The sequence below is a fragment of the Euprymna scolopes genome, chromosome 44 (genome assembly GCF_053919585.1).
Source record: "Euprymna scolopes isolate OS-2025 chromosome 44, ASM5391958v1, whole genome shotgun sequence".
Lineage (NCBI taxonomy): Eukaryota > Metazoa > Mollusca > Cephalopoda > Sepiida > Sepiolidae > Euprymna > Euprymna scolopes.
Genome location: NC_136525.1, coordinates 485943 through 511784, shown reverse-complemented (window position 1 = coordinate 511784; position 25842 = coordinate 485943). Strand labels below are relative to the sequence as shown.

At 35.8% G+C, this 25842-nt stretch overlaps 1 protein-coding gene across 1 annotated transcript in view; it reads left to right on the top strand.

Annotated features, from left to right (window-relative positions):
* The window catches only part of LOC145268593 (hatching enzyme 1.2-like), a 30078-nt gene extending 9325 nt beyond the window's left edge, over positions 1 to 20753 (top strand). Inside the window, exons 3-9 of the mRNA XM_080124041.1 lie at positions 918 to 993; positions 4834 to 4969; positions 10241 to 10416; positions 14156 to 14401; positions 15211 to 15372; positions 18631 to 18875; positions 20622 to 20753. Of these exons, the coding sequence (XP_079980167.1) occupies positions 918 to 993; positions 4834 to 4969; positions 10241 to 10416; positions 14156 to 14401; positions 15211 to 15372; positions 18631 to 18875; positions 20622 to 20705 (1125 nt within the window). The 3' untranslated portion in view covers positions 20706 to 20753. The remainder of the gene's footprint in view (positions 1 to 917; positions 994 to 4833; positions 4970 to 10240; positions 10417 to 14155; positions 14402 to 15210; positions 15373 to 18630; positions 18876 to 20621) is intronic.
* The last annotated feature ends 5089 nt before the right edge of the window (positions 20754 to 25842 follow it).

Sequence of the window (25842 nt, the reverse complement as noted above, 5' to 3'; positions counted from 1 at the left end):
AAATATTATTTTATAGATCAACTGTGTTGTGTTTACTCGCTGTCAGTGTGTATGTACTTTGGGCCAGTGACAAAAGTAGGTTTAACAATTATATAGACTGGAAAACGCATTTTGAACGACCGACCGCACCGAACACATAGAAATATTTGGAATTATGTCATGACAGTTAGGGTGTTGTATATTAATTACTTATGGGAATGCGTTCACACTCACTGATGTTCTTAGAAAAAAAGGCGATTTTCTACGGGTGTTCCTTGATTGATGTGCAAACTAGTATTTTATATGGTATGATCACACCTTAAAAATCTCACACTTGACATTAAGACATGTGGTTGGTGAAAGGGCTGTAATAAAGCCACTGACATGTATACAAATGACCAAGCCATGGCACGAGCGTGACATCACAGAAATGAATGGATATATAAATATCAGGAGCGGAGGAAGAGGAGAAAAAAGAAGATAGAAAGCACGTGTTGATGCGAAGGTACTCTGTATAAGGTGGAGAACTCGTCAATGCTCCGAACTTTTGCAAGATGCCAGATGACCATGAATCGTCAGACGAATTACACACATAACAGCTGGCTATATCTGCAGACACTGTTAATTGACTCGGAAAGGGTAAATAAGAACTGTTAATTGACTCGGAGAGGGTAAATAAAAAAATGCGACCATATTCTGTTGGATTTGAAAATACGTGTCAGCGACCTTGTGTTGAAATGACCGGCTATAAACACTTTTTCTTTCAACAGAAAAAAAACTACTGCCGAATTTCTTTTTCTTTGTTTCTTTGCGAGACTTTTATATACAATCATGTTACACGGCGCTGGTTTGTAAAATCCTGAAATTCTTTGTTGTACCGTGTTATTTTAGAAGTATATATGATATATCCATTATTGGTTTTAATTTTCTTCCGACAGAGTCGCAATGCAGTTGGAGATAAACACAAAAGATGGCCTAACAGACAAATTCCTTACGTGATCCACTCTTATTTCTGTGAGTTTTAATAATGCTTTTAAAATGTTCTTATTCAATAAACTAATGATAAATTTAGAACAACAGCGGACTAATTAACAGTCCGTAAGTGCGTTATGAAGAATTAGTTTTCTGAAACTGTAAATGTGTTTCTAGTGTATGTCAAATATGTACAATGATTTCAGGTGTAAAGTAGTTGTACTGGTGGCTAAAATTAAACGTTACAAATCTCGGAACATTTGTTTCTAACCTTATCTCCACTCTAATATAAAAGTTACTTTGTGTGTGTGTGTGTGCGTGTATGTGTGTGAGTGTGCGCGCGCATGTGTAAATTCCTTCCTCATAAGTTCTGAAACGGCTGAGCCTATCTTTTGCAAATTTCATACAAAGCTAATTCATATGTCTGGCAGTTTCCTTAGATTTGTTTTGTACAAAAACTCATCCGATAAGTAGCGAAAATCGAAAAAAATTTATCTTAAAAATAGTCCTTTCTCTCTTACAGATAATAAAAAAATTTCCCCCACTCTTTATCTGTGCCTAAATCAAAATGTGAATTCCATGAAAAAAGCTTCTTTCTTAGAACTGCACGCATGTGGAACTCTGTTCCGTCTGCCTGCTTCCCACCTGACTACAACTTGGATGTGTTCAAGTCCAACGTTAACAAATTCCTAATGAACCGCCCCCTTAAGTAAACACTTCATCAAATCTTCACACTAACGTAATGTACTTGCAATAAACCTTATCCCTGAGTGGCTTCCGGGCCTTGATAAGTGGTGACCACTGTGTAAAAAAAAATAAATAAAAATAAAGAAGAATTTTTACAGGGAATATTTTATGTTACACTGACCAAGGAAAATAATAAAATTTCAGCAAATCATTTCTTCTTAGACTCTCCTGGATATATTGTCATCTGCAGATATAGCTCAGTGGTAGATCATTCGACTAATGATCGAATGATCCTCTGTTCAAGCTCGTGGTGTACCTCAGCATTTTATTTTAATTTTTTCTTATTGATGAGTTCAATTTACGACAAAAGAAGAGATACCATTTAAAATCATCGCAAATCATTTCTTCGTTTGCATATTTTAAAACTAAACATTAATCAGAAGTGACTTTTCCAGATCATTCATCGACAAGTCAAAATATCAGCTGACGTGATATTATAAACAAACACAGACAGAATTTGTTGAACAACATTATCATTATTATTTTATTTTATTTAATTTGTTTTTTCGAATTAGTGCACCGGGTAAATTATTCCTCGTAATATATAATAATCAATAGAGGATTGATTCTATAATAATACATACGGAATTTGCATAAATTAAAATATCATATTTAAGCGTATTGTATGACCGGGCAACACCAGGTGTGCAGTTAGTTTTTTCTTTTACATATATTTTAATTTTGAATAACGAACTTTAAAAAAGGTTCAAGAACTTCTGACATCGGTAAAAACATTGGAGCGAAAGTGCTGATTCCAAATCTACAGTTAGTTTGGCGTTTAAATCAACTGTTTAACTCTAATATCGCGACACACATAGATACACACGACACTTGTTCATGCCGCCACCCCTAGAAAAACAAAAAATAGAGAAAAATCTTTATGATAGGAGCACTTGCATATTATGGTTTTGGGGACATTTTTTGTTTTACTTCTAAAGATTACACAGCTCTATGAACAGGGTGGGAGGGCAATTTAATTTCGAACAAAAATTCAGTTTTTTGTTTTGTTTTGAGAAAACAAATTCATTTAATAATTTTGACTTTGTTACGAAAATTTATATTTTGAAAAAAAAAATCTTTGAAATAAAATGAATTTAATATAATTGCAACTTTCATTCGTTTTCTTACTGTTCAAATGATTAAAGATTTATTTTGTGCTATTATAATTTTTTAAATCTTATTTTAATTCAATAAATACTCAGATTATTAATGTTTTATTTTGTGCTATTAGAATTTTCTTAATTTTATTTTAATCCAATAAATGTTTAGATAATTTATATTTTATTTTGTGTTTTTAGAATTTTCTTTATTTTATTTTAATTCAATAAATGTTTAGATAATTTATATTTTATTTTGTGCTTTTAGAATTTTCTTAATTTTATTGGAATTCAATACATGTTAAGACAATTAATGTTTAATTTTGTGTCCTTAGAATTTTCTAATTTGATTTTAATTCAATAAATGTTAAGATAATTATGTTTTTGCGTCATTAGAATTTTCTTTATTTTATTTTAATTCAATAAATGTTAAGATAATTACGTTTTTGTGTCATTAGAATTTTCTTTATTTTATTTTAATTCAATAAATGTTAAGATAATTACGTTTTTGTGTCATTAGAATTTTCTTTATTTTATTTTAATTCAATAAATGTTAAAATAATTAATGTTTTATTTTGTGTCATTAGAATTTCCTTAATTTTGTTTTTATTCAATAAATTTTCACATAATTAATTTTTGTCGTAATGACTACGGATTCCCATTAATCACTAAAAAATATTTTATTCATAAAAATACAGCTACTTGATAAGTTCATGTGATTTTGGTGTACAATAGTTTCTTTCTACCACAGCTACATACGTACATCAATCAAAGTTTTATTTGTTTTTTTTTTCACAGATAAAATAATTTTGCTTTATAACAGAGATAAAAGGTCTTAGTTTTAGATGTGTCTGAATTTTTCAGATGAGGTTTTACTTATCTGGAATGTTATTTTCACAACGTTTCGACCAATGTAACCATCCAACTTTCTTCAGGTGTATCGTGTCCAACTCAGGAATTTTTTGTTAAACATCGGGAATCTTCATGGAATTTAGCACGTAACTCTTTATTAATCCATAGGAGTAGCATGCCATCGTTCCGTCAGCCGTGATTGGGCATACGTTCTAAGTAATTCGCAATGCATAGTGATCTCGAAGAAAGCTATTTTACCATAATGCAATATAATCTGTAAGGGAGACAGAATCAGACAAGTAAACACTTTTAAATACCTTGGTTGTACTATCATCCCGGATGGGAAGTGTGACACAGAAATCAAGAAGAAAATTGGACAATCTAAGACAACTTTTAACAGAATAAAATGCATTTTTACTAACAGTAAGATAAGCCTCAAAATAAAGATAGATTTTATGAGAGCCTACATGTGGTTCATTCTTCTATACAGACGTGAATGCTGGACCCTAACCAAAGACAAAGAACACCGACTAGAAGAATCATGAAAGTCTTATGGACAAAAAGAAAAACAAATGCAGAAGTAATGGACATGGCTGGATACAAGAGATCCCTTCTCAATACCATCAGAGAAAGGCAGCTCAAATTTTTCGGTCATATAATCAGGGCTGACGGACTAGAGAAACATTTGGAGTGGGAAAATATGCGGAAACAAGAGCAGAGGAAGGCAACACACAAAATGCACAGACAGTTTAAACAAATTTGTAACGAATAAAGAGAACACCAATAATGAGCTCATGAGAAAAACCAAGAATACGGAAGAATGGAGAGCCATGATTGCTGATATCTGCAAGACCAGACCAGAAGAAGAAGAAGAAGAAGAAGAAGAAGAAGAATAAGAAGAATTCGCAATTGTATTTTTGATTGTCACCTGAATCGAGGATTGAACCTTCAACCTCCAGAATAGTGTGACTTACAACATAATTTTATTTAGTACTTTATTCAATACGCCACAGAAATATTCCCCAAATTGACAAGATATACCTGAAGAAGGTTGGAGGTTACATCGACCGAAACGTGAAAATAACATTCAAGATGAAAACAGTAGACGGAAGAATAGAAATGATACTTAAGATTTGAATGATGCATTTTTATTTGTTTTATTTTTTTTTTATAATTTTTCAATCAGCACCATATGAAAAGAAAATGATCCACAGCGCTGTGAAAGAAATTGAAGAAAGCACGCAAATCGATGGGGAAAATTGTGTGACGTTTATTAACAAAACAACCGAAAGCACATACCTTTTTTACGCCACCGGAACAGGGTAAGTCGGTATTTGTTAGAAATTAAAAAAAAAAAAATGGACGTCAATCATAGAGTATAGTTAACAATCGAGAATTTAAACAAAATAGGTACTTACGCACTTTTATTACAGTGCAGAAATAATAACGTTATTATTTAGAAAGCCTTTCTTAACATGGAGAGGGGAGTGTTTTGTAATTTTTTTGTTTTTTTACATGAGGGTCACCACTTATCAAGGTCCGAAGGCCACTCAGGGATAAGGGTTATTGCGTGCACAGTAATCAATGAGATAGTATTGCAGTAATCATTAGTATTGGGGTTTTTGATAGAGTGTCTTACTTAAGGGGGCGGTTTGTCAGGAGTTTGTTTATGTTGGACTTAAAGACGTCCAAGTTGTAGTCAGGTGGGAAGCAGGCAAGCGGCAGAGAGTTCCACTGGCGTGCAGTTCTAAGAAAGAAGCTTTGCTGATGGAATCTATGTTTGGATTTAGGCACAGATATAAAGTAGGGAAAATTATTGACAGTAGTTTCAGCCAGACGGGTGTTTCTTGTGAAAGATTGGCGAGGGGGGACGAGGGATTGGAGCTCAGACGAGCACCTGCCATGGAATAGCGATAAAGCAAAGACAGGCTTGCAACGTCTCTTCTGTGGGAGAATGTTGCAGGGAAGAGAAAAGGGCATCCCCCACTAAACCACGAAGCCTATTTTGTACCCTGTCAAGGCAGGATAGGCTGTTTTTAGCAGCTCCTGCCCAGATGTGGCAGCAGTACTCCATCCTTGGACGTACTTGGCTTTTATAAAGATAGAGAATTGCTTCATTAGTGAGATATCTTCAGGAGCGGTAGAAGGATCCCACCATTTTCCCAGCGTCCCTGGCAACAGATTTGATGTACGTGTTCCATTTTAGATCAGGAGTAAAGGTCAAACCCAGAAGCTTGTCAAAACATGGAGCCTCCCCAAGACGAGAGCCATCCATTTCAATTGATGCCAAATGGGGATCAGAGCGTTGATGATGTAAAGATAGAAGCTTGGTTTTGGATGCATTAAAAGTGACCAGCCATCTATGTAACACTTTAATATAAAATATTGTAAAACTTAAATTTAACTTTAAAATACTATTTAACAAGTGAAGCATGCATGGTCTCTCATGAGTGCACAGTGAACGAGGCATAAAAAATGACTAAGTTTAGTACCCCCCCACCCCCATTTAGCTCCAAAAGTCCCCAAGGGACGTCAAATCCTGGTGAAAATGAACAAACGTTTTAGGTCGTAACATATGTAAATTTGAGTTCTGCACCATGCAAAAAAAAAAAAAAAAAAATGACTGTCCATCATTTGCCCCCCCCCCCTCATATAGTCCCGGAAGTCACCAAAGCCTTAACACATTTAAATCTGAGTTCAGTTCCATGCAAAGCTACTAAATAGACATACACAGAAAATTTTGGACAAATATGGTAAAATAGTCCCCAAAATGGAGTGTTTTTATTAGCCCTAAAAGAGCCTCTGGGGCACACCCAAGAGTTATCGCGGAGTATAGACAAACAAAATTATATAGAAATTAGTTACAACTTTTAAGAAAGTTTTATAAAAATCCAAGGCATCAATTTTTTTTTAATAAGCACAAAAGTGTCAATTTTAGCCATTTTAACCCGAAAGGCACCCCTGGGGTGGAAACCGGAGTTTTCCTGGAAAATCCGTTCTGTTACTTTTTAACTCATGTTTAATGTTTATGCAAAATTTCAAAGAATTCCAAGACGTAGTTATTTAGAATAGTGCAGAGAGACGAACAGACGAACGGACGAACGGACAATGGTGAATTTACAGGTTCACCCTCTTTTGTCGGGGGACCAAAAAATAGCGCGGTAACAAAAGTGCATAATCACCCACAATATATATTACGAATACGAGGTGCCTTTAATAAGTTTTTAGACTTTCTTGTGCAGGCATTTCAAATTGTCGTAAACTCTTCAAAATTAATTATATTATTACTGATGAGATTACTGACCAATTTTTATGATTTCAGGTTCAAATGAACAGCTAAAGTAGTAATTGGAATACATCCCACTAAAGCCTGATTGTCACAGCTAGTGAATTTCAAAAAGGCAATCTGGACTTGAGGACACTTTAGAAGGACGATATGCAATAAGATTCTGTTTTAAACTTGGAAAAAATGCCACAGTAATGTGTGGAATGTTTCAGACTGCTTTTGGACCATCTTGCATGACTTGAGCATTAGTTTTTAAGTGGCATAAGAGATTCAAGGAAGGCAGGGAGTCTTTGAGGGATGTTGAGAGATATGGGAGGAGTAAGGGAGTCAAAACACCAGAGTTGATTGGCCAAATAAAGAATTTCATAGATAAGAACCGTTGTATGTCTACAGAGACAATAAGTGTTTATTTTGATGTCAGTCACAATTAATCGCAAGAAACTGAAGATGCAGAAGATTTGCGCAAAGTTTGTTCCAAGATAACCCAGAGCAGATCAGAACGAAAAACGTTATCATGACAACAGAGAGATGGTTGAGCTGATCAATTCATATCCCACAGTTCTTGATGTTCTGAAATTAAAAGCAACAGCTTACAAATAATTCAAGAACTTAAAATCTATATACAGCGTGGTCAAAAAGTCAGGTAACATGTTAAAGGTAGAAAAAACAATATGATCCATTATAATCTCTATTCGTTTAATATTATTTGTTTAAATATTTGAGTGTAATATATAAACTACCCCTCCTGATTTCTCGCTTTGGGGCTATGTAAAGGATAGCGTTTATGGCAAGAAGCCTGATACAATAGCGTCTTTAAAGTTATTTATTGAAGAGGAGATTGCGCGGATATCAGCTGACATGATTACACGTGTTACACAATCAGTGGTTAATCGCTTCCAGCGATTGATAGAGAGAAATGGACGACAATTAACAAAATAAACATATTTCATGTTTGTTTCATTTTATATTTCAATGTATGGTACTTAAATATACGTGTATTGCTAATATCGTTTTTCTTTAAAATGTTACCTGACTTTTTGACCACCCTGTAGGTTGGGGGAAAATTAAATATTAAATTTTATTCGTAAACGCTATTTGTTGTATGTATTTCTTATTTATTTCTTGGCTGTTAATCATACTGCACAATTATTAATTGATTCATTTTTAAAGTGGAGTTGGGTAGAGGACTGCAAAAATATACATATTTTAATCCCAAACAAGTTTTTTTTAAAAAAATACTTTTTGATTGTTGGCTGGTTTTTGTTTTTTTTCTTTTTTAATGAAGAGCCATTTTTAAAAACGCTTTCTAATTTTTCGATTGGTTGGGTTAGGGGGATACAAATACTGAGATAGATTAAAAAATGAAATACACTTTTTGGATTAGTGTCTTTTTTTCCAAAAATAAAATCAAAGCGGGAAGAGGAAAAGATAGATAGATAGATAGAGAGAGATAGATAGAGATAGAGAGAGAGAGAGAGAGAGAGAGAGAGAGAGAGAGAGAGAGAGAGAGAGAGAGAGTGACAGAGAGAGAGAGAGAGAGAGAGAAAGAGAGAAGGCAAAAAAAAAGAGAAAATGATATATACAGGCCCCTGGTTACAGTATTTGCCTCGCCTTACAGTGTTATTTATAATGTTGTTTTATTACTAGCGGGGGTACCCGGCGTTGTTTGTTTCCGGGAAGGGGGGGAGTTTTAAAAAATGTTATGGTAGGTAAGTAGGAGTCATGAGTAAAAGTAGGAAAATAAAGTGTGAAAAAAAAAACAAAAAAAAAACATCTGCAACGTTAACAGTTCGGCCACCAAGAAAAGTCCATTCCAGTTGTTTAGAAAAAAAAAACAAAAAAAAACGACTACGGTAGGTCGGTGCGAACGTGAAAATATAATGTAAATGGCCAGCATGCTAACCACTACGCCACAGAGCACTGCAGCTTAGTTTAGTGATTTTAAATAACTTCACATGAAAGAACTACGAAGCCAAACCGGTGTTCTCTTCTCAACTGTTCCTTGTGAACGATCCCCAAACGGTGTTAAGTGGTGGCAGGGGTGGAGGAATTTATTAGAGAGAAAATATTTTACCACTTCCATTGATCTTAACCGATTTTGGCCGTGACTTCTCAGCAGAAAAAGTATAGAAATCTAAGATTATCGAGGAATTTGAGAAATAATAAGCCTATAACACACCTCAGATATTGTTCTGCCGTTTGTGCATATTATATTTGCATGAAATATCTTGATTTTTAATCCTATTAAGGTCAAAATCAGACGAGAAAAATGAGTTCATTTTATTTATATAGAGATATACACGTGCATTATATACTGTAGTGTATTTTGTTACTAATTTTTAATGCCATATACAAGGGTTCTACTGTACAAAATGGAACAATAAAATTGTCGCCCTAGAAAAGACAATATAATTCAATTTCTGTTTGATGAAACGGCTTTTTTTGTTGCAGATGATCTACTAGTTGGCCAGTTGTGTACAAACCCCAAGAGCAGTAGGAGCCTTCTATCACGTTTGAAAATGACACAATGTTCAACGAGCAAGATCGGAGATGCGCCGCTGTACAACTCATGCTCTTTACTGATCCAAGTTATGACAACAGGACCATTGCCAGCACCCGCAAAATGCATTGCTGGATTGCCACGAATAACAGGAACGTGCCAAAGATAATTAAAACAAAGTTTCCAGTTTTGGTTATGGTCTTTGGTGTAGTTTCAAGTGAAGGCCACATCATGCCACCTCATCTCCGAAGTTGTCTTGAAAGTCAACATCAAAGTGTACCTAGATGTGTTGAAGAATGTGGTGATCCCCTGGCGCAATCAGGCAGCTGCTAGCAGACGCTGAGTGTGACAGCAGGACTCGGCGCCGGCCCACAACTCCAAAGAGATCCAGGCTTGGCTTCAGAAGGAGTGCTACGACTTTATACTCTTGTCTCACTGGCCTCCTCCTCCCCCCGCTGGACTACTTCGTTTGCTCATCACCAACATGACCTTCCACAACACCAAAGCCTGCCTGATCACCACCATCCGCTGTATACACCGAGCTCTACTACATAATCAAGTGATCTGAATTGATTTTTTAATAAAAGTTTTAAAGTAAAGCTGTTATGTTATTTTTTTAGGTGTCAACTTTATCGTTCCACCCTGTAGAGGAGGAGAAGGAAAGAGAGAGAGAGAAACGAGAGAGAGAGAGAGAGAAAGAAAGAGAGAGAGAGAGAGAGAGAGAGAGAGAGAGATGGTTTTATCAATATATTTTCAATGCATTCTAATTACATCCACCTTTCTCCCTCCTTTGATCCTCTTTTTCAGGTGTTATAGCAAATTGGGGTTCACCGGCAAGACCCAAGGGATTAGCCTTGGTGTTGGCTGTCGCAGCAAAGGGACGGTGATACACGAAACGCTGCATGCGCTCGGATTTTACCACGAACAGAGTCGGCCAGACAGAGACCAATTTGTAAAAGTCATCATGGAGAATATTGAAGAAAGTGAGCGAATCATTAATTTATAACTTTCTCTCCCGATCCCACCTTTTTTCCTATCGCTTTTCATATCCCGTTTCTACTTTAATGTGGCCGTTACGCTCAAACCGTGTTCGTTTCAATTCAAACCTCTCTCGAACACCCACGCCCTTTGGTACCGTTTTTTATTATTTCAGGCAGGTTTAATTAAATTTTTGTAAAGATTTTTTTGGAAGGGAAGATATGTAACAGAGCGCATTACAGTTCAAACTTCTCTCAGACCCCTATGCCGTCTCGTACAAGCTAAAAGGAACGACGAAACAAAAATAAATAAATCTGACTCGGCTTTTCTTTCTGTTTTAGCAAAAGGCATTCATTACCGTTACTTTCCAAACAATACCTGCTTCTTTTTTTCTAACAGTTCATTTCGTCTTCCATGATATTGATAAACCCCATCGCCTCGCTACCAGTTTAAAAGTTTCTCGCTTTCACTGTGGGGGCTACATATTCATGTTAGCTTGCTTGTGTTTTTCTTTTTCTCCCAGCTGTTTCTCGCCTTTGACTTTCCACGTACATTTTTTTTCAATGTGCACTTTTCTTCTCACAACAACGTTGTGTCCTTTATTTTTCTTGTCGCATAAGCTCACACACACTTGTTAATTTGCATATGTGCTTTTTTTTTGCTACTGCTGTTAATATCTTTGCAAGTCAGCTATCCTACAGCTCCTGCTGATATTTTCTCACGCATTCATACGCGTTCTGTTACACTACTTCTTTTCTTTTTTTCTTCGCTTTCTTTCCCTATTCCCATTTTCCTTTCTCGTTTTTCTCCCCTCTCCATTTGACCCTTCTCCAGATGATACGTTGTCTTTTCTTTCTATCTTCTCTCTCCCTTCATTTCCAAATCCTCCTTCCCCCTTTTTGCCCTTCCACACCGTCTACACCTAACCTCCTCTCCTGTTTCTAGTTGTTCTCTTCTTGCAATTTTGTCTCTCCCGGCATCATCTCGTCCCCCCTTTCTACCTTCTTTCTTTCCTTATTCTCCTCTTTCTTTTCACCTCCCCCTTTCCCTGTCTCCCTCTCTCTCCACTTCTCCTCTTATCCCTCTCTTTCTTTCCTCGTATTTTCCCCTCTCCATTTTATTCTTCCCCTCCCCACCTTGTCTCTTTTCTTCCCTTTCCAACTTCTCCTCTCATTCTCTCCTCCTTCTCCCTCTAGTTCCTTCTTACTCCACCTTCACCTCATCCTTTCCTAGTTTTTCTCCCCTCTCTATTTTGTCTCTTTCCTCTCCACATTGTCTCCTTGTCTCCTCTTTCCACCTGCTATCTCCCCTCATTCTGCTCCCTCTACCCTCCATCTGCATTCATATTCTCCTGTCTACCTCTCAATATCATCCCATTTTCCACCCCTTCCACATCCTGCTTTCTTTCTCCATTTACTCTCCTCCCTCTTTTCTCCTTTCTCCTCTCTCTTACCTATTTACCTCATCTCTCCGCTCACCCTCTTCTGCTATCTCAACTTCCTTCCCCTTTTCCTGCCTCTCTCAAACTTTCTCCTCTCGCCCCCATCTCTCTCCCTCCCATCCCCACCTGTTACCATCTCTCCTTCCTCCTCTCATTGCTCTTTCAATCTCCTCTACTCCTCACTTCTTCTCACATTATCTCTTTTTTTCTCCCTCTTTTCTTTTCCCACCTTCCCCCTTCTCTATTTTCCCCCTTCCTCCTCTTTATCTCTCTTCTCTCTCCATTTCACTACTCACGTTGCCCTCATCCTCTACTATCCCTTTTCATGTTTGCCCTCTCACATTCAACAATAAATATATATAGAGAAAACTTGAATGCCCACGAGACACTATCCTCGTGTGTCTAAGGTCTCTCTATAATGAGGTTTGTCAGGACAACCTAGCATGAAGACAATTTCCTCTACAAGTAAACCCTGACTAAACATTAAAAATCATAAATATTCGCGGCCCAAATAAGATCTCCTTGGTATTGCTAAGCCACACTGACCTTTATGAGGAATGGTGCACCTTCTCCAAATACTGTTACTTCAAGTAACAGAACGAAGCTGGATATTCCACCAGACAAGACGAATTCTTATCCTGTAATCCAGTAAGACCAAGAGACCACAAGATAGATATACTATAACATATTTAAATCGTCAATTAGGGAAGAGGAAAATTATGTTCTCACCTTCTTTACTGACTCTGTTTGAGATGTCAAAGAGAATTCGGTATTTATGCACTTACGGTACTGTGATGAAATAATAACATTATTATTTAGAAAGTCATTTTTAACATGAGGAAGGGAGGGTGTTTTGTAATTATTCTGTACTTCCACCTAACAAATTAATAAAAAAAAAAAACATAAAAATACTATTTAAAAAATAGAATGGTAACATAAGTGCATAAGCACAGACAACTTTAATGGAAAATTCGAATATCTATGTATCTCATAGAGAGAGAAAGGGGGGGCATTGATTTCTGAGAACTTCGACTGCAGTAAAATGAAACGATATATCTCTATCTCTAATATTCTATAAAAAGAACTATTTGTGTGTGTATGTTTGTCTGTGTGTGTGTGTGTGTGTGTGCATGTATGTGTATATGTGTGTGTATATGTGTGTGTACATGTGTGTGTATATGTGTGTGTATATGTGCGTGTATGTGTGTGTATATGCATGTGTATATGTGTGTATATATGTGTATGTGTATATGTGTGTGTATGCGTGTATATGTGTATATGTGTATGTGTGTATATGTGTGCGTGTATATGTGCATGTATATGTGTGTGTATGTGTGAGTATATATGTGTGCGTATGTGTGTGTATGCGTATTTGTGTGTATATGTGTGTGAATGTGTGTGTGTATATATGTGCGTGTATATATATATATATATATATATATGTATATATATATATATATATGTGTGTGTGTGTGTGTGTGTGTGTGTGTGTGTGTGTGTGGATGTTTTTTTTGAAATTTCACACCAAGCTAATTTATGTGGCTGGAAGTGTTCTCATGTAGGTTTTGTATCGGAATGCGCCTGATAATAATGAAAATCGATAATCGAAAAAATCTGATTGAAGAGGGTGGTCTGATTTTGTCCAAAGTTAATATTTTTATAAAATCTAACATCACAAGTGCATTTGAGAAGTTTTATCACCGCACAAGCAGAAAAGCTCAACTCATGAACTCAATTGTTGATTCTTTTATAAAACAGGAGCGCGTTTGAAATGAATGTTTCTTTTTAGAGCAAAATTGGACCATGATACTTGCATTTTCTACATTTTACTTTACTTCAAGCGATTATGTAAAAATAATTTCGTGAAATTAACAGTTGGTTCTTTGACGAGACAGGAACGCGTTGGAAATGAATGTTTCTGTTTAGAGCACAAATGAACCATAATACTTGACTTTAATATTCCTCTAGCCACAACCACTGTCAACCTCTACCTGAAACTAGACGTCAATTCCATGAACAAAGTTTTTTTCTAGAAATGCTTGCCTGTGGTACTCTTTAGCGCGGGACTTCTTTCCAGCTGTCTACAACATGGTCGTTTTTAAATCCAATGTAAACAAGTTCTTTGTGAATCACCATCGTAAATAATCAAATTCTACTTAATTTTCGCCCTTTATCCTCGAATGGCATTCAGGCCTTGATAGGTAGTAACTCTTGTAAAAAAAAATGCTAAGCATACTATATCGTTATAATTTTCACATTTTGAAATAAGTTAAAAAATGCAAAAAGACAATTTTTTTTTTCAGAGCACAAAAAAAACTTTGACAAATTATACCCACCCGTCATCGACACCCAAGGCTTGGACTATGACTATAATTCTGTCATGCACTACGATGGCTTCAGCTTTGGGATCGACCGGGAGAAGCCGACGCTGGTTCCCCTGCGTAAGGAGGTCACGATCGGGCAACGATACGGCATGAGTCAGTTGGATGTTGTCCAACTGCAACGTTTATACGGTTGCAAGGAACGACAACTTCTCAAAGTGCAACGACGTAAGACTATCTATCTATCTATCTATCTATCTATCTATCTATCTATCTATCTATCTATCTATAAGCTTTCATTAAATCTATCTATCTATCTCAATTGTATATATCTACCAATCTATCTATCTATCTATCTATCTATCTATCTATCTATTTATCTATCTATCTATCTATCTATCTATCTATCTATCTATCTATCTATCAGCTTCTATCTCTTTATCCTTCTAGGTATCTATCGATCTATCAGTTTCATTTATATATCTATTCTAGTGTAGTGTATCTATCCATCTATCTACCGGTCTATCTCAGTTGTATCTATCTATCTGTCTCTCTATCTATATATTTGCCAGTTTCTATCTATCTATCTATCTATCTATCTATCTATCTATCTATCTATCTATCTCTCAGTGTGTCTGTCTATCTATCAATCTATATGTATGTATATCTATCTGTCAGCTTTCATCTCTCTCTCTCTCTTTCTCTCACTCTCTCTCTCTATCTATCTATCAATCTGTAAACTAGGGAAAATGTAGTCCGCTGAGTCCTAGTTATATTGTTTGAATCTGAAAAATCTCATTCACACACACACACACACACACACACACACACACACACACACACACACACACACACACACACACACACACACACACACACACACACACACACACGCACGCACGCACGCACGCACGCACGCACGCACGCACGCACGCACGCACGCACGCACGCACGCACGCACGCACACACACACACACACACACACACACACACACACATATATATATGAAAGCAATCTTTGTCTCTTTTCCCTTCAGCGGGTGTTGTCTCTGTGAATTGCACATTTGACAGTGGTATGTGTGGGTGGAAGAATATCCTGGTACCCAAACCGAATAACAACACCTGGATTCGAGCCCGTGCCAGTACCAATAGTAGGCTTACCGGACCTGATGCCGACCACACGTTCGGAACATTTGAAGGTTAGTAACTGCAGTATTGAATATCTGTAAATTAAGCAAAAATCAATTAGCCCTACTGTTGAAAGGAACGGATTTAGTACGACACCGTACTTGGCGTGACTTGAACGTGCGACACATTAAAACAAAGTATGAACGCACATTGTTAATTTTTCTTTGTCTTAGAATAACGCCTTTTCCCTATAAACACTTTTGCTCTTTTTCATCACAAACAAGGCGTATTGCCACTTGGTCATATATTTGGGATCATATTTAATAGGGTATCGTGAGGAGTTGAATAGCGAAATGTCTACTCACATTGTATTTAAACTTCTGCATGTCAGTACAGTCAAGGGAGCAGGAAACATGGATAGTATTCCAAAATCTAGTAATTCGAAGGAGGAAACTAATAGCGTGATTTCAAGTGATGAAGAAAAATGAAAAGAAAGGCACTTTAAATATGATAATCAGATAAACCTCCAATAGCCTCTTACACTATATATATATATATATATATATATATATATATATATATATATATATGTATATATGTATATATATATATATATATATATATATATATATAGAGAGAGAGAGAGAGAGAGAGAGAGATAGAGGATGGTTTCTGTCACCAGGTCCAAATCTATCGACTGGTGTAAATTGACTCCCTGTACTGATGATTCCCGAAAGGATGAAACAGTAGTGTCTGTAGGTATTGAATAATAATAATAATAATAATAATAATAATAATAATAATAATATATAAATATATATGTGTGTGTGTATGTGTGTGTGTGTGTGTGTGTGTGTGTGTGTATTGCAATTATAAAGGGAAGACATGTTTTGATATTCATGATTAAAAGGGCGGAAAAGAAAATGGGAGGCCAGCTGGTCGGTTTCGCTCTCACTCTTCTAGAGATGGCTCGAGAGATCTTTTATTTATAAAAGCGAGAGAACCCCACAAAGGAAAAATACATGTTTAAAATAAAGTTCTCCCTGTTAATACAACAAGATGACACTTTATTTTAAACATTATTTTCATTTGTGGGCTTCTCTTGTTTTTATAAATACAAATCTCTCGATCGAACTGTAGAAGAATGAGGGCGAAATCGATCACTGCCCTCCCATTTTTGTATACTTTTCACCATGAATATCAAAACTTGTCTTCCCTTCATCATTGTATTATAATTTTGAACCCCACAAAAAGTATATATATATATATATATATATATATATATATATATATATATTATTTTTTATTACCGTTTTATCTGTTTGGCTATATATGTTTCCGATGTTGGTCCATATTTACGATCCGACAGCTTTGTCAGGCCTCGCAGAAGTGTTTTTTTTTTTTTTTTTTTTTACTAATTACCAGTTTTACCATATATATATATATATATATATATATATATATATATATATATATATATATATATATATATATATGTTTTCTAGATGTAAATCTACTGAAACTCCAGAGTTTATTAAAGAACAACAAGCAGAGCATAATCATAGTATGTTTACTTTGTGTGTGTGTGTATATATATATATATATATATATATATATATATATATATATATATATATATATAGAGAGAGAGAGAGAGAGAGAGAGAGAGTGAGAGAGAGGGGAAAAGAGAGAAAGGTGAGGGAGAAAGAAAACAACACTACAGCCTTATATTATTTGTACTGATTGTTTATATTACGTGTGTTGATAGGACTATTGTTCTCATCTTGAGTGTTATTTGAGCACCGTTTGGGTCAGATTGGTCTTCGGCTGTCTTCAGGCGTGAAAGGAAAGAGAAAATTTACTGGCTCCGTAGATATTTTCGTATTTTTATAGTTAGTTTTTATTTTATGGTTATTGTTTCGTATTTGAACGATTGGTTGGTTCAACAACAAACAAACCAACATGCTTAATTCCAAACAACAACTAACGTGCCTTTACCTCGATACGGGTCCGGAACTTGGAGTATGCCTATTTGACAAGCGTCAGCTGGAGCTCGGCGAATACTCGACCGATGGTGGCGATCAGACTGGCTTTGGTATTGTGAGAGGTCATGTTGGTGATGTTCTCAGCATATGACGAAACGAAGTAGTCCAGCGCTTTCAGGTTGAGGAAGGAGGGGGAAATAAGGGAAGGATACAAAATCATAGCACTCCTTCTGAAGCCAAGCCTTGGTCTCTGAACTTGTGGGCCGGCACCGAAACCTGCTGTCACACTCAAAGTCTACCAGCAGCAACCTGATTGCACCAGGAGACCACTACACTTTTCAGCACACCTAGTTACCCTTTGATGTCGCATTTCAAGCCGACCTCGAAGATGTGAGGTGACATGATGTGACTCTCACTTGAAATCACACCAAAAACCATAACCGTGATCGGTAACTTCATTGAGCTGTGCCATCAAGCGTTGAACCGTCCAGATTTGCATTTGGAAGGTGCTGGCAATGATCATGTTGTCATAACCTTGATCGATAGAGAGCATGAGCGGCGCATCTCCGATCTCGCTTATGTCACTTTCAGACATGATAGAAAGCTCCTATCGCTCTTTGGATTTGTACACAACTGATCAACTAGTAGATGGTCTTCAACAACAACAATAAAAAAGCAAAAAAAACAAAAGGGTTTCATGAAAAGAAATGAAATCACGTCGTTTTTTTTTAATGCGACAATTTCATCGTTCCACCCTGTACACGTTACCTGTCCACCGTCCGCAGCATGCACCTATGCACCATCTAAACATATAGTATTTTGCATGTTTACAAGTAAAAAATGAAAAAAAAAAAGTTTTATTTGTAAGTTTTATAACGAGTGACCATGATTATTTTGCGAACTTACTAGAATACTTCTCTTCCAAACGACAGACTTGCAATCAGAACTTTGAACTCGACTAAACGAAGAAGTTCAACCAAATACAATCATCATCGGGTTCAAAGGCGTAGCTGTCTTTAAGGCACACAGAAACTCAACTGAACTCCTATTCTCGTGTCATTTTGGGTAAACCATATATTCCGCTCATTTGAAAAAGCTAAGCTATTTATCTATGGCTATAAACAACTCCCTGTCCAGGGTGTAACACCTATTTAGGCAGGGAAGAAGGGTACATTAATTTTTCAAGATTCACTTACAATCACACCCTGAAATCTTGTATCAAAGACATTACTATTTTAAAGTCATCAGTCCATTTTTGGGAGGTTATGTCTCTCTACCTGGCAAAATATTTTCCCCATTGTCCGCATGTATTATAATGCAATCTCTTTTGTGTGTTCTCCCTAGGATTCTACCTCTTTACCGAAGCGAGTGACAACTATTTCAAAGTGGCAAGAGTCCAGTCGCCATCACTGAAGAAAGGTGAACACTGCTTGACGTTCTGGTACCACATGAAAGGTCGCGACATGGGCTCACTCAATGTCTTCCAGGTGGAACTCACCAAGAAAATATCGTTGTTCACTATTAGTGGTCACCAGGGCAGTAAATGGAAGCAGGCCAAAGTGGATGTGCATGCCACCGACTACACAAAGGTCAGTGAAAGAAAATTTAACTAGAGATATAATATTTTAAACGTTAAACAAGAGTTCGTTTAAGCGGTATAGCTCTGCACATATGCACTCTTCGCAGGGAACGATCAATACGTAATATATTGAAACATTGCCTTCTTAAGACGTTTCTGAATTTTTGAGATGAGGCGTAGTTATTTGTATTATTTGAATTCATTGGCTACTGTTCTCATCTTGAGTGTCATTTTCACCACGTTTCGGCCGATGTAACCTCCGACCTTCTTCAGGAAATGTTTATGAATTCGGAAATTTTGAATTCATAAATAATAGACAATATATACAGTAATAAGTAAAAACACTAATATATATATCAAGTAATAGATATGGTAATAATAATTAGTAGTGAATAGTGATATTTACAACTAAAAAAAAACAGGTTTATGGCTCCTAAAATTAATACTAGATTTGTCTGTAAGGACCCGTGGCGCAGTGCTTAAAGCACTTGGAAAGCAATTGTAAAAGTTGCATTTTCTTGAAAAGTGGGGCTCAATTGTAGGCGATCAAAATATACAATTCCGAATTACTTAGGACCTCAATCCAGTCAAGGCTGACGGACCCCATCTCCGTGAAGTAAATAAAGAATCCAGTTCGAAATTCCGTCTAAATTACCGAGTTCGACAGAAACATCACCGACTTCGATAAGATACACCTGACGAAGGTTGACGGTTACATCGACGAAAACGTCATGAAAATCACAGTCAAGATGAGAACACTTCTAAATAATTATTTCCGGGATTCAATTCGACACACTGCTGTCAAAACTTGCTACGCCAAACATCCAAATTCAAATCTAAAATCTTGATATACCTAGCGTTGCCAAATGGAAACATATTGTCGGGTGGAGGGTTTAGTCACATACTATTTAAGGAAAACAGAAAATTATTGCTTGTTTTCTCATAATATACGTCATACATGACGTCATAGCATATGGAGCGATTAATGATGACGTAATATAACTTCATTATTAATCGATTCATCTTCTCTGACGTCATACATGACACATATTATAAACAAACATTAAGAAATGCGATTGTAATGTATATATATATCCGTCTCTCTCTCTCTCTCTCTCTCTCTCTCTCTCTCTCTCTCTCTATATATATATATATATATATATATATATATATATATATATATACTAATACGTTGGCCGGTATGTATATATATATACCAGTCTATATCTCTTTATCTACTTCTGTATTAATTTTTATATATACATACATAATTTATATCTACCTCTTACATACAATATATATATATATATATGTGTGTGTGTATATATATATATTTATATACATATATTTCTGTAGAAATATATTTTCTTATAATGTATATCAATCCTTATTTAAGAGGCTCAATGTAATTACAGAGCAATATAGAGAATAAATGATATGAATTTTATTATTTCTTCTGATGAGTTAAGGGCATAGTAGATTCACTGAATGATATAATAATTAAGTGATTGATTTTGCGCTACGAAACAGATACTGTCAAGAATTGTCTAAGTCAACTGAATTAAAGGAATAAATTATAAGATGATCAACATCATAATTTTGAAATATAACTTTTTGTCATTTATTCTTTCTCTCTCTCTCTCTCTCTCTCTCTCTCTCTCTATATATATATATATATATATTTATATATATATATATCATATCATATCATATAAGACCTATTTTCATTCATTCTTTAATCTTTTTTCCGTTCTAGATTGAATTCGAAAGTATTACCGGCTCGCATTTCCGAAGTGACATGGCAATCGATGACGTCATGGCTTATCCGGGCACTTGTTAATCGATTTTCTTGTAAACTGATTTTCAATAAAAATCTATTGATTCATAATTCTTAGTGTTTATTTGATTTTCTTTCTTTTACGACATATCAATCTTTTTCAGTTATTTGATACCACAAACTATACCGATTGTAAATGTTCCCGTTCGCTATGACCGGAAAGAATTCCTAAGTAATTTGCAATTGTCTTTTTAAGTATTACCCACACTTAGGATTGAACCTAAAAAGAGTGTAACCTAGAACTACATTTTGCCAAGTACTTTGTCCGTTATACCATGGATCCTTGTGTTCAATCCTCAGTGAGCTCAACATTCAAAATGCAATTGCGAATTACTTAGTACTTCTTATCAGTCTATACCTGTCGATTAAATAAAGGATTCCGTTCGAAATTCTGTGTAAATTCCCGAGTTTAACAGAAATTCTTTCAAGTTCGACAGGATATACCCGAAAAAGGTCGGAGGTTACACCGGCGGAAACTTTGTAAAATAATACGCAAGATAAGAAGAATAATCTAAATCAGAGTTTCTGAAACTCCAGGACATCATGGAGTCGCTGAGCAGGGCAAAGGTTTTTATCAAGATAATTTCTAAAATAAATATGCAAAACATTAATTTCAAAGTTTAACTTATACTTGTTCATTAGTTGTTCCTGTTTGTGATCTTACTATATTTTCGTGTTTACAACCATTTCTTTTTTGTTTTTAGTTCATCAAAAAAAATGTTGCATTTTCTTTTTCATGAAACTCTTTACACTTGTAGTTACGTATCAAATCTCTTTCCAGTAAAAAAGATCAATGATTAAATGTTATTTAATTTGTTAATATAAAGCATTTGTTCCTCTTTACCAAAGGCTTCCGGATCCTCAGCTTTACTAACGGAACGCCAATGGCTCCATGGAGCCCACTCTGGGAAACTGATCTAAATGAATTGTCAACTAAATAATTCAGAAACACGATTGCAAACGGTTGGTTGATTGGTGTTCCTAGGGGCGCCTTTCATGTTTAAATGGCTACAATTGACACTTTCGTGCTTATTAAGCAACAATTGATGCCTTGGATTTTTATAAAACTTTCTGAAAAGTTGTAACTAACTGATTTCTATATAATTTTGTTTGTCTATACTTCACGATAACCCTTGGGTGTGCCTCAGGGGCTCTTTTAGAGCTAATAAAAACACTCCATTTTTGAACTATTTTACCATACTTGTCCAAAATTTTCTGTGTATGTCTATATAGCAGTTTTGCATGGTGTTGAATTCAAATTTAAATATGTTAAGGCCTTGGGGACTTTGGGGGCTAAATGGAGGGTGGGGCAAATGATGGACTTAGTCATTTCTTTTTTTTCATGGTGCAAAACTCAAATTTACATATGTTCTAAAACTGAACAGTTTCTTCATTTTCACCAGGATTTGACGTCTCCTGGGGTCTTTTGGGATTAAATGGGGGTTGGGGGACAAATGTTGAATTTAGTCATTTTTTTATGCCTTGTTCCCCGTGCATTTACGGCGTGGGGGGCCATGCATGCTTTACTTGTTATACTAAGAACGGACTTTTTTTTTTATTATTCCAGCATGATTTCCCTATATACTATTTATTCAAAATAAATCTACATTCAAGAAATAAACTCATTTGCATATTACATCAAAGAAAATCTATTTTAATAATTAGATAAATGTTATTAATTGCTTGTTGTTATAGAATTGTTTTAAATTTTCTATTTAGAAATATCATTTCACATTGATTTATTCAATTTATTTTTGATTCAATTTATATTTAATTTAATTTATTTTCAATTATTATTAGCCGAAACCACTTGCCTTTAAAACGAAAGTAAATTTATTTATTAAAACTGTGAGAGTTATGTCCCCTTTAAACTATGAGAGTTATTTTCTGTTTAATTTTCATACGCGAAATTGATGTGTTTTACGCTTTCATAAATCAAACAAGGAAAATCATAAGAAGTTAGGATATTCAGTGTATTTTAAATAGTATGTGACTAAACCTTTTGCCTACGAATATTTTTCGACCTGGCAACGTCGGGTATACACAGATAGAATAAGAATAAAAATGCATAAAAAAGCTCAAGTACCAGACAAACAAATAGATAAGAGGAAGAAAAAATAACCATGCAAATCTAAGAACCCAATATATACAGGGTTGAACGATAAAATTGTTGCACTAAAGAACACAACACAACAGATTTATTTTAAAACTTTTATTGAAAAACTCGATTCAGGTAACTTGGTTATGTAGTAGACCTTACATTTATTCAATGTAGCTGCTTTCAGCCTCAATCAACACATCCATACGGGTCCGGAATTGGGATCATGTCTTTTGTACAAGCACCAGCGGGAGCTCAGCGAATACTCGGTGGATGGCGGGAATCAAGCTGGCTTTGGTGTTGTGTGAGGTCTTGTCGGTGATGTTCTCGATGTATGACTAAACGAAGTAGTCCAGTGGGTTCAGGTCGGGGGAGGAGTGACCAGTGAGGGAAGTTGATAAAGTCGGAGCACTCTTTCTGAAGCCAAGCTTGGGTCTCTTTGGACTTGTGAGTCGGAGCCGAGTCCTGCTGCAACACTCAGGGTCAGCCAGCAGTCACCTGATTGCACCAGGACACACTCTTCAGCACATCTAGGTACATTTTGGTGTTGATTTTCAAACAGACTTCGAAGATGTGAGGTGGCACTTGAAATCACACTAAAGATCATAACCGTGATCGGAAACTTTGTTTTCTTCACCCTGAGCACGTCCAGCGATGCATTTTGAGGGTGCTGGCAATGGTACTGTTGTCATAACTTGGATCGGTAGAGATCATGAGTTGTACAGCAGCACATTTCCGATCTCGCTCGTTGAACATTGCGTTATTTTCAGACACGATAGAAGGCTCCTATCGCTCTTGATTCGTACACAACTAGTAGATCGCCTGAAATAAAAAAGATAACAAGTTTTTATTAAACGGAAATTGAAGCATGTCTTTTCTAGGGCGACGATTTTATCGTTCCACCCCGTAGTCTAAAGAAGCTTTGAGTATTTTATAAAAAGTTACTAAAATATATTAATTAAAAAATGTAGGAATCCGTGGCGCAGTGGTTAGAGTACTTGGAAAAAGCAATTGTAAAAGTGATATTCTCCTGATTCAATTCTCAGTGTGGGTGATGGAAAAATACAATTGCGAATTACTTAGGACCTCTAAACAGTCATGGCTGACAGAACAAGAGCATGCTACCTCCGTGAAGTAAATAAAGAGTTCTGTTCAAAATTCTGTCTAAATTTCCGAATTCAACAGAAATATTCCCGAGTTCGACAAGATACACCTGAAGAAGGTCGGAGTTTACAACGACCGAAACGTTGTGAAAATCGCAATCAAGATGAAAACAGTAATCCGATAGATACAAATAATACGAATAACCAATCTTCATCTCAAAAATCAGAAACGTTAAAAAATTCAGTTTAAATTTCTAGAAAAAACAACTACATTGATTTAGTACTTGCATAAGCCGACTTTCTGCGAGAAAATCCACTTCCGCTCGTCTATCTATAAAGATGAAAGAGTTCCTCGTTATAACTGTCTTCATTTTAGATATGTGACGAAATTCTAAGGGCGTATGTATTGGCGTACGAGAACGTCCACGTGGGTAAAGATGCGAAAAGAATGTCAAATTGTTAATAAGACATTTAATAATATAAGATTAAGACATGAGAAAAAGATGCCGCCTTCACAGACCCTACACACACACACACACACACACACACACACACACACACACACACACACACACACACACACACACACACGAACAAACGCACAGAAAATGCAGAAATACACACAAACACGAAGACACATACATCACACACACACACGAGCACATACATACGCACGCAGAGACACGGACACACTCGCACCATAAAAACACATACGAAGAAACACAGAGCACACGAAGAAACACACACATACACACACACACACATTGCGCACACGCCTAAAGATTTTCGGTAATGACAATGAGAATGATACAATAAGATAAGATTAAGACACGAGAAAAAGACGCCGCCTCCACATACCCAACACACATGTGTATACACGCACATGCACGGACCCCCCACACATACAACATGCAGAAACCCACACACACATGAACATACACACATGCATACACACAGATCACACACGTACACGCACATCGCACGCGCACGAACACATACGCACACAGACATACACACAGAGACACACACGAAGACACGAACACAGACACCCACTCACAAAGTCACACAAAAACACGCACGCACGTCTAAAGATTTTCGGTAATGACTGATAAATATAAAATGACAATCGCAGAGTTTCTGTATTTACACTCAATCAATCGGTTTTCACATTTCATACACAGATGTTTTCTTAACATTCTAAATTTTACATAAAGTGTGTACAGACTTAGGGCAAGATTTTTAATCGTTTCTTTGGCCATAAATTTGGCTGAAAAGGGGTCGAAGTTAAAAAGATTTGACCTTTGTGGTCTCTCTTGCAAACTATTCAGCTAACTTTGGGTCTAAACATTTGAAATTTTACATAAAGAGTATTTAGACATGCAGCAAACTTTTTAATCAGTTTTTTGGGCAAAAAAATTTGGCTGTCCAGAGGTCAAAGTTGAAAGAGTTACCTGGATATGAGTCAAACTTTTAAATATATATATGCATATGAACATAAAGTTATGAACAGTACATAGGGCCCGAACAAAACCGGGCTGAACTGCTAGAATATATATATATATATATATATATATATATATATATATATATATATATATATATATATATATATATACACACACACACACACACACACACATATATATATGTATATATATATATATATATATATATATATATATATATATACACACACACACACACACACACACATATATATATGTATATATATATATATATATATATATATACAGTGAACAAAATAGAATTAATCGGTGTCCGAATAATTTAACCGATGTAAGGATTTATTACTTCTGGGTTTTATAAGATTTGCGATTTCAAAGTCAAAGCGATGTCATTACTCAAAATATGAGAGAAAATGGCATTGAATGTGTTATTAATTTTTATGTCTCTTTTGTGTTCATAAAGTCTCCTACCC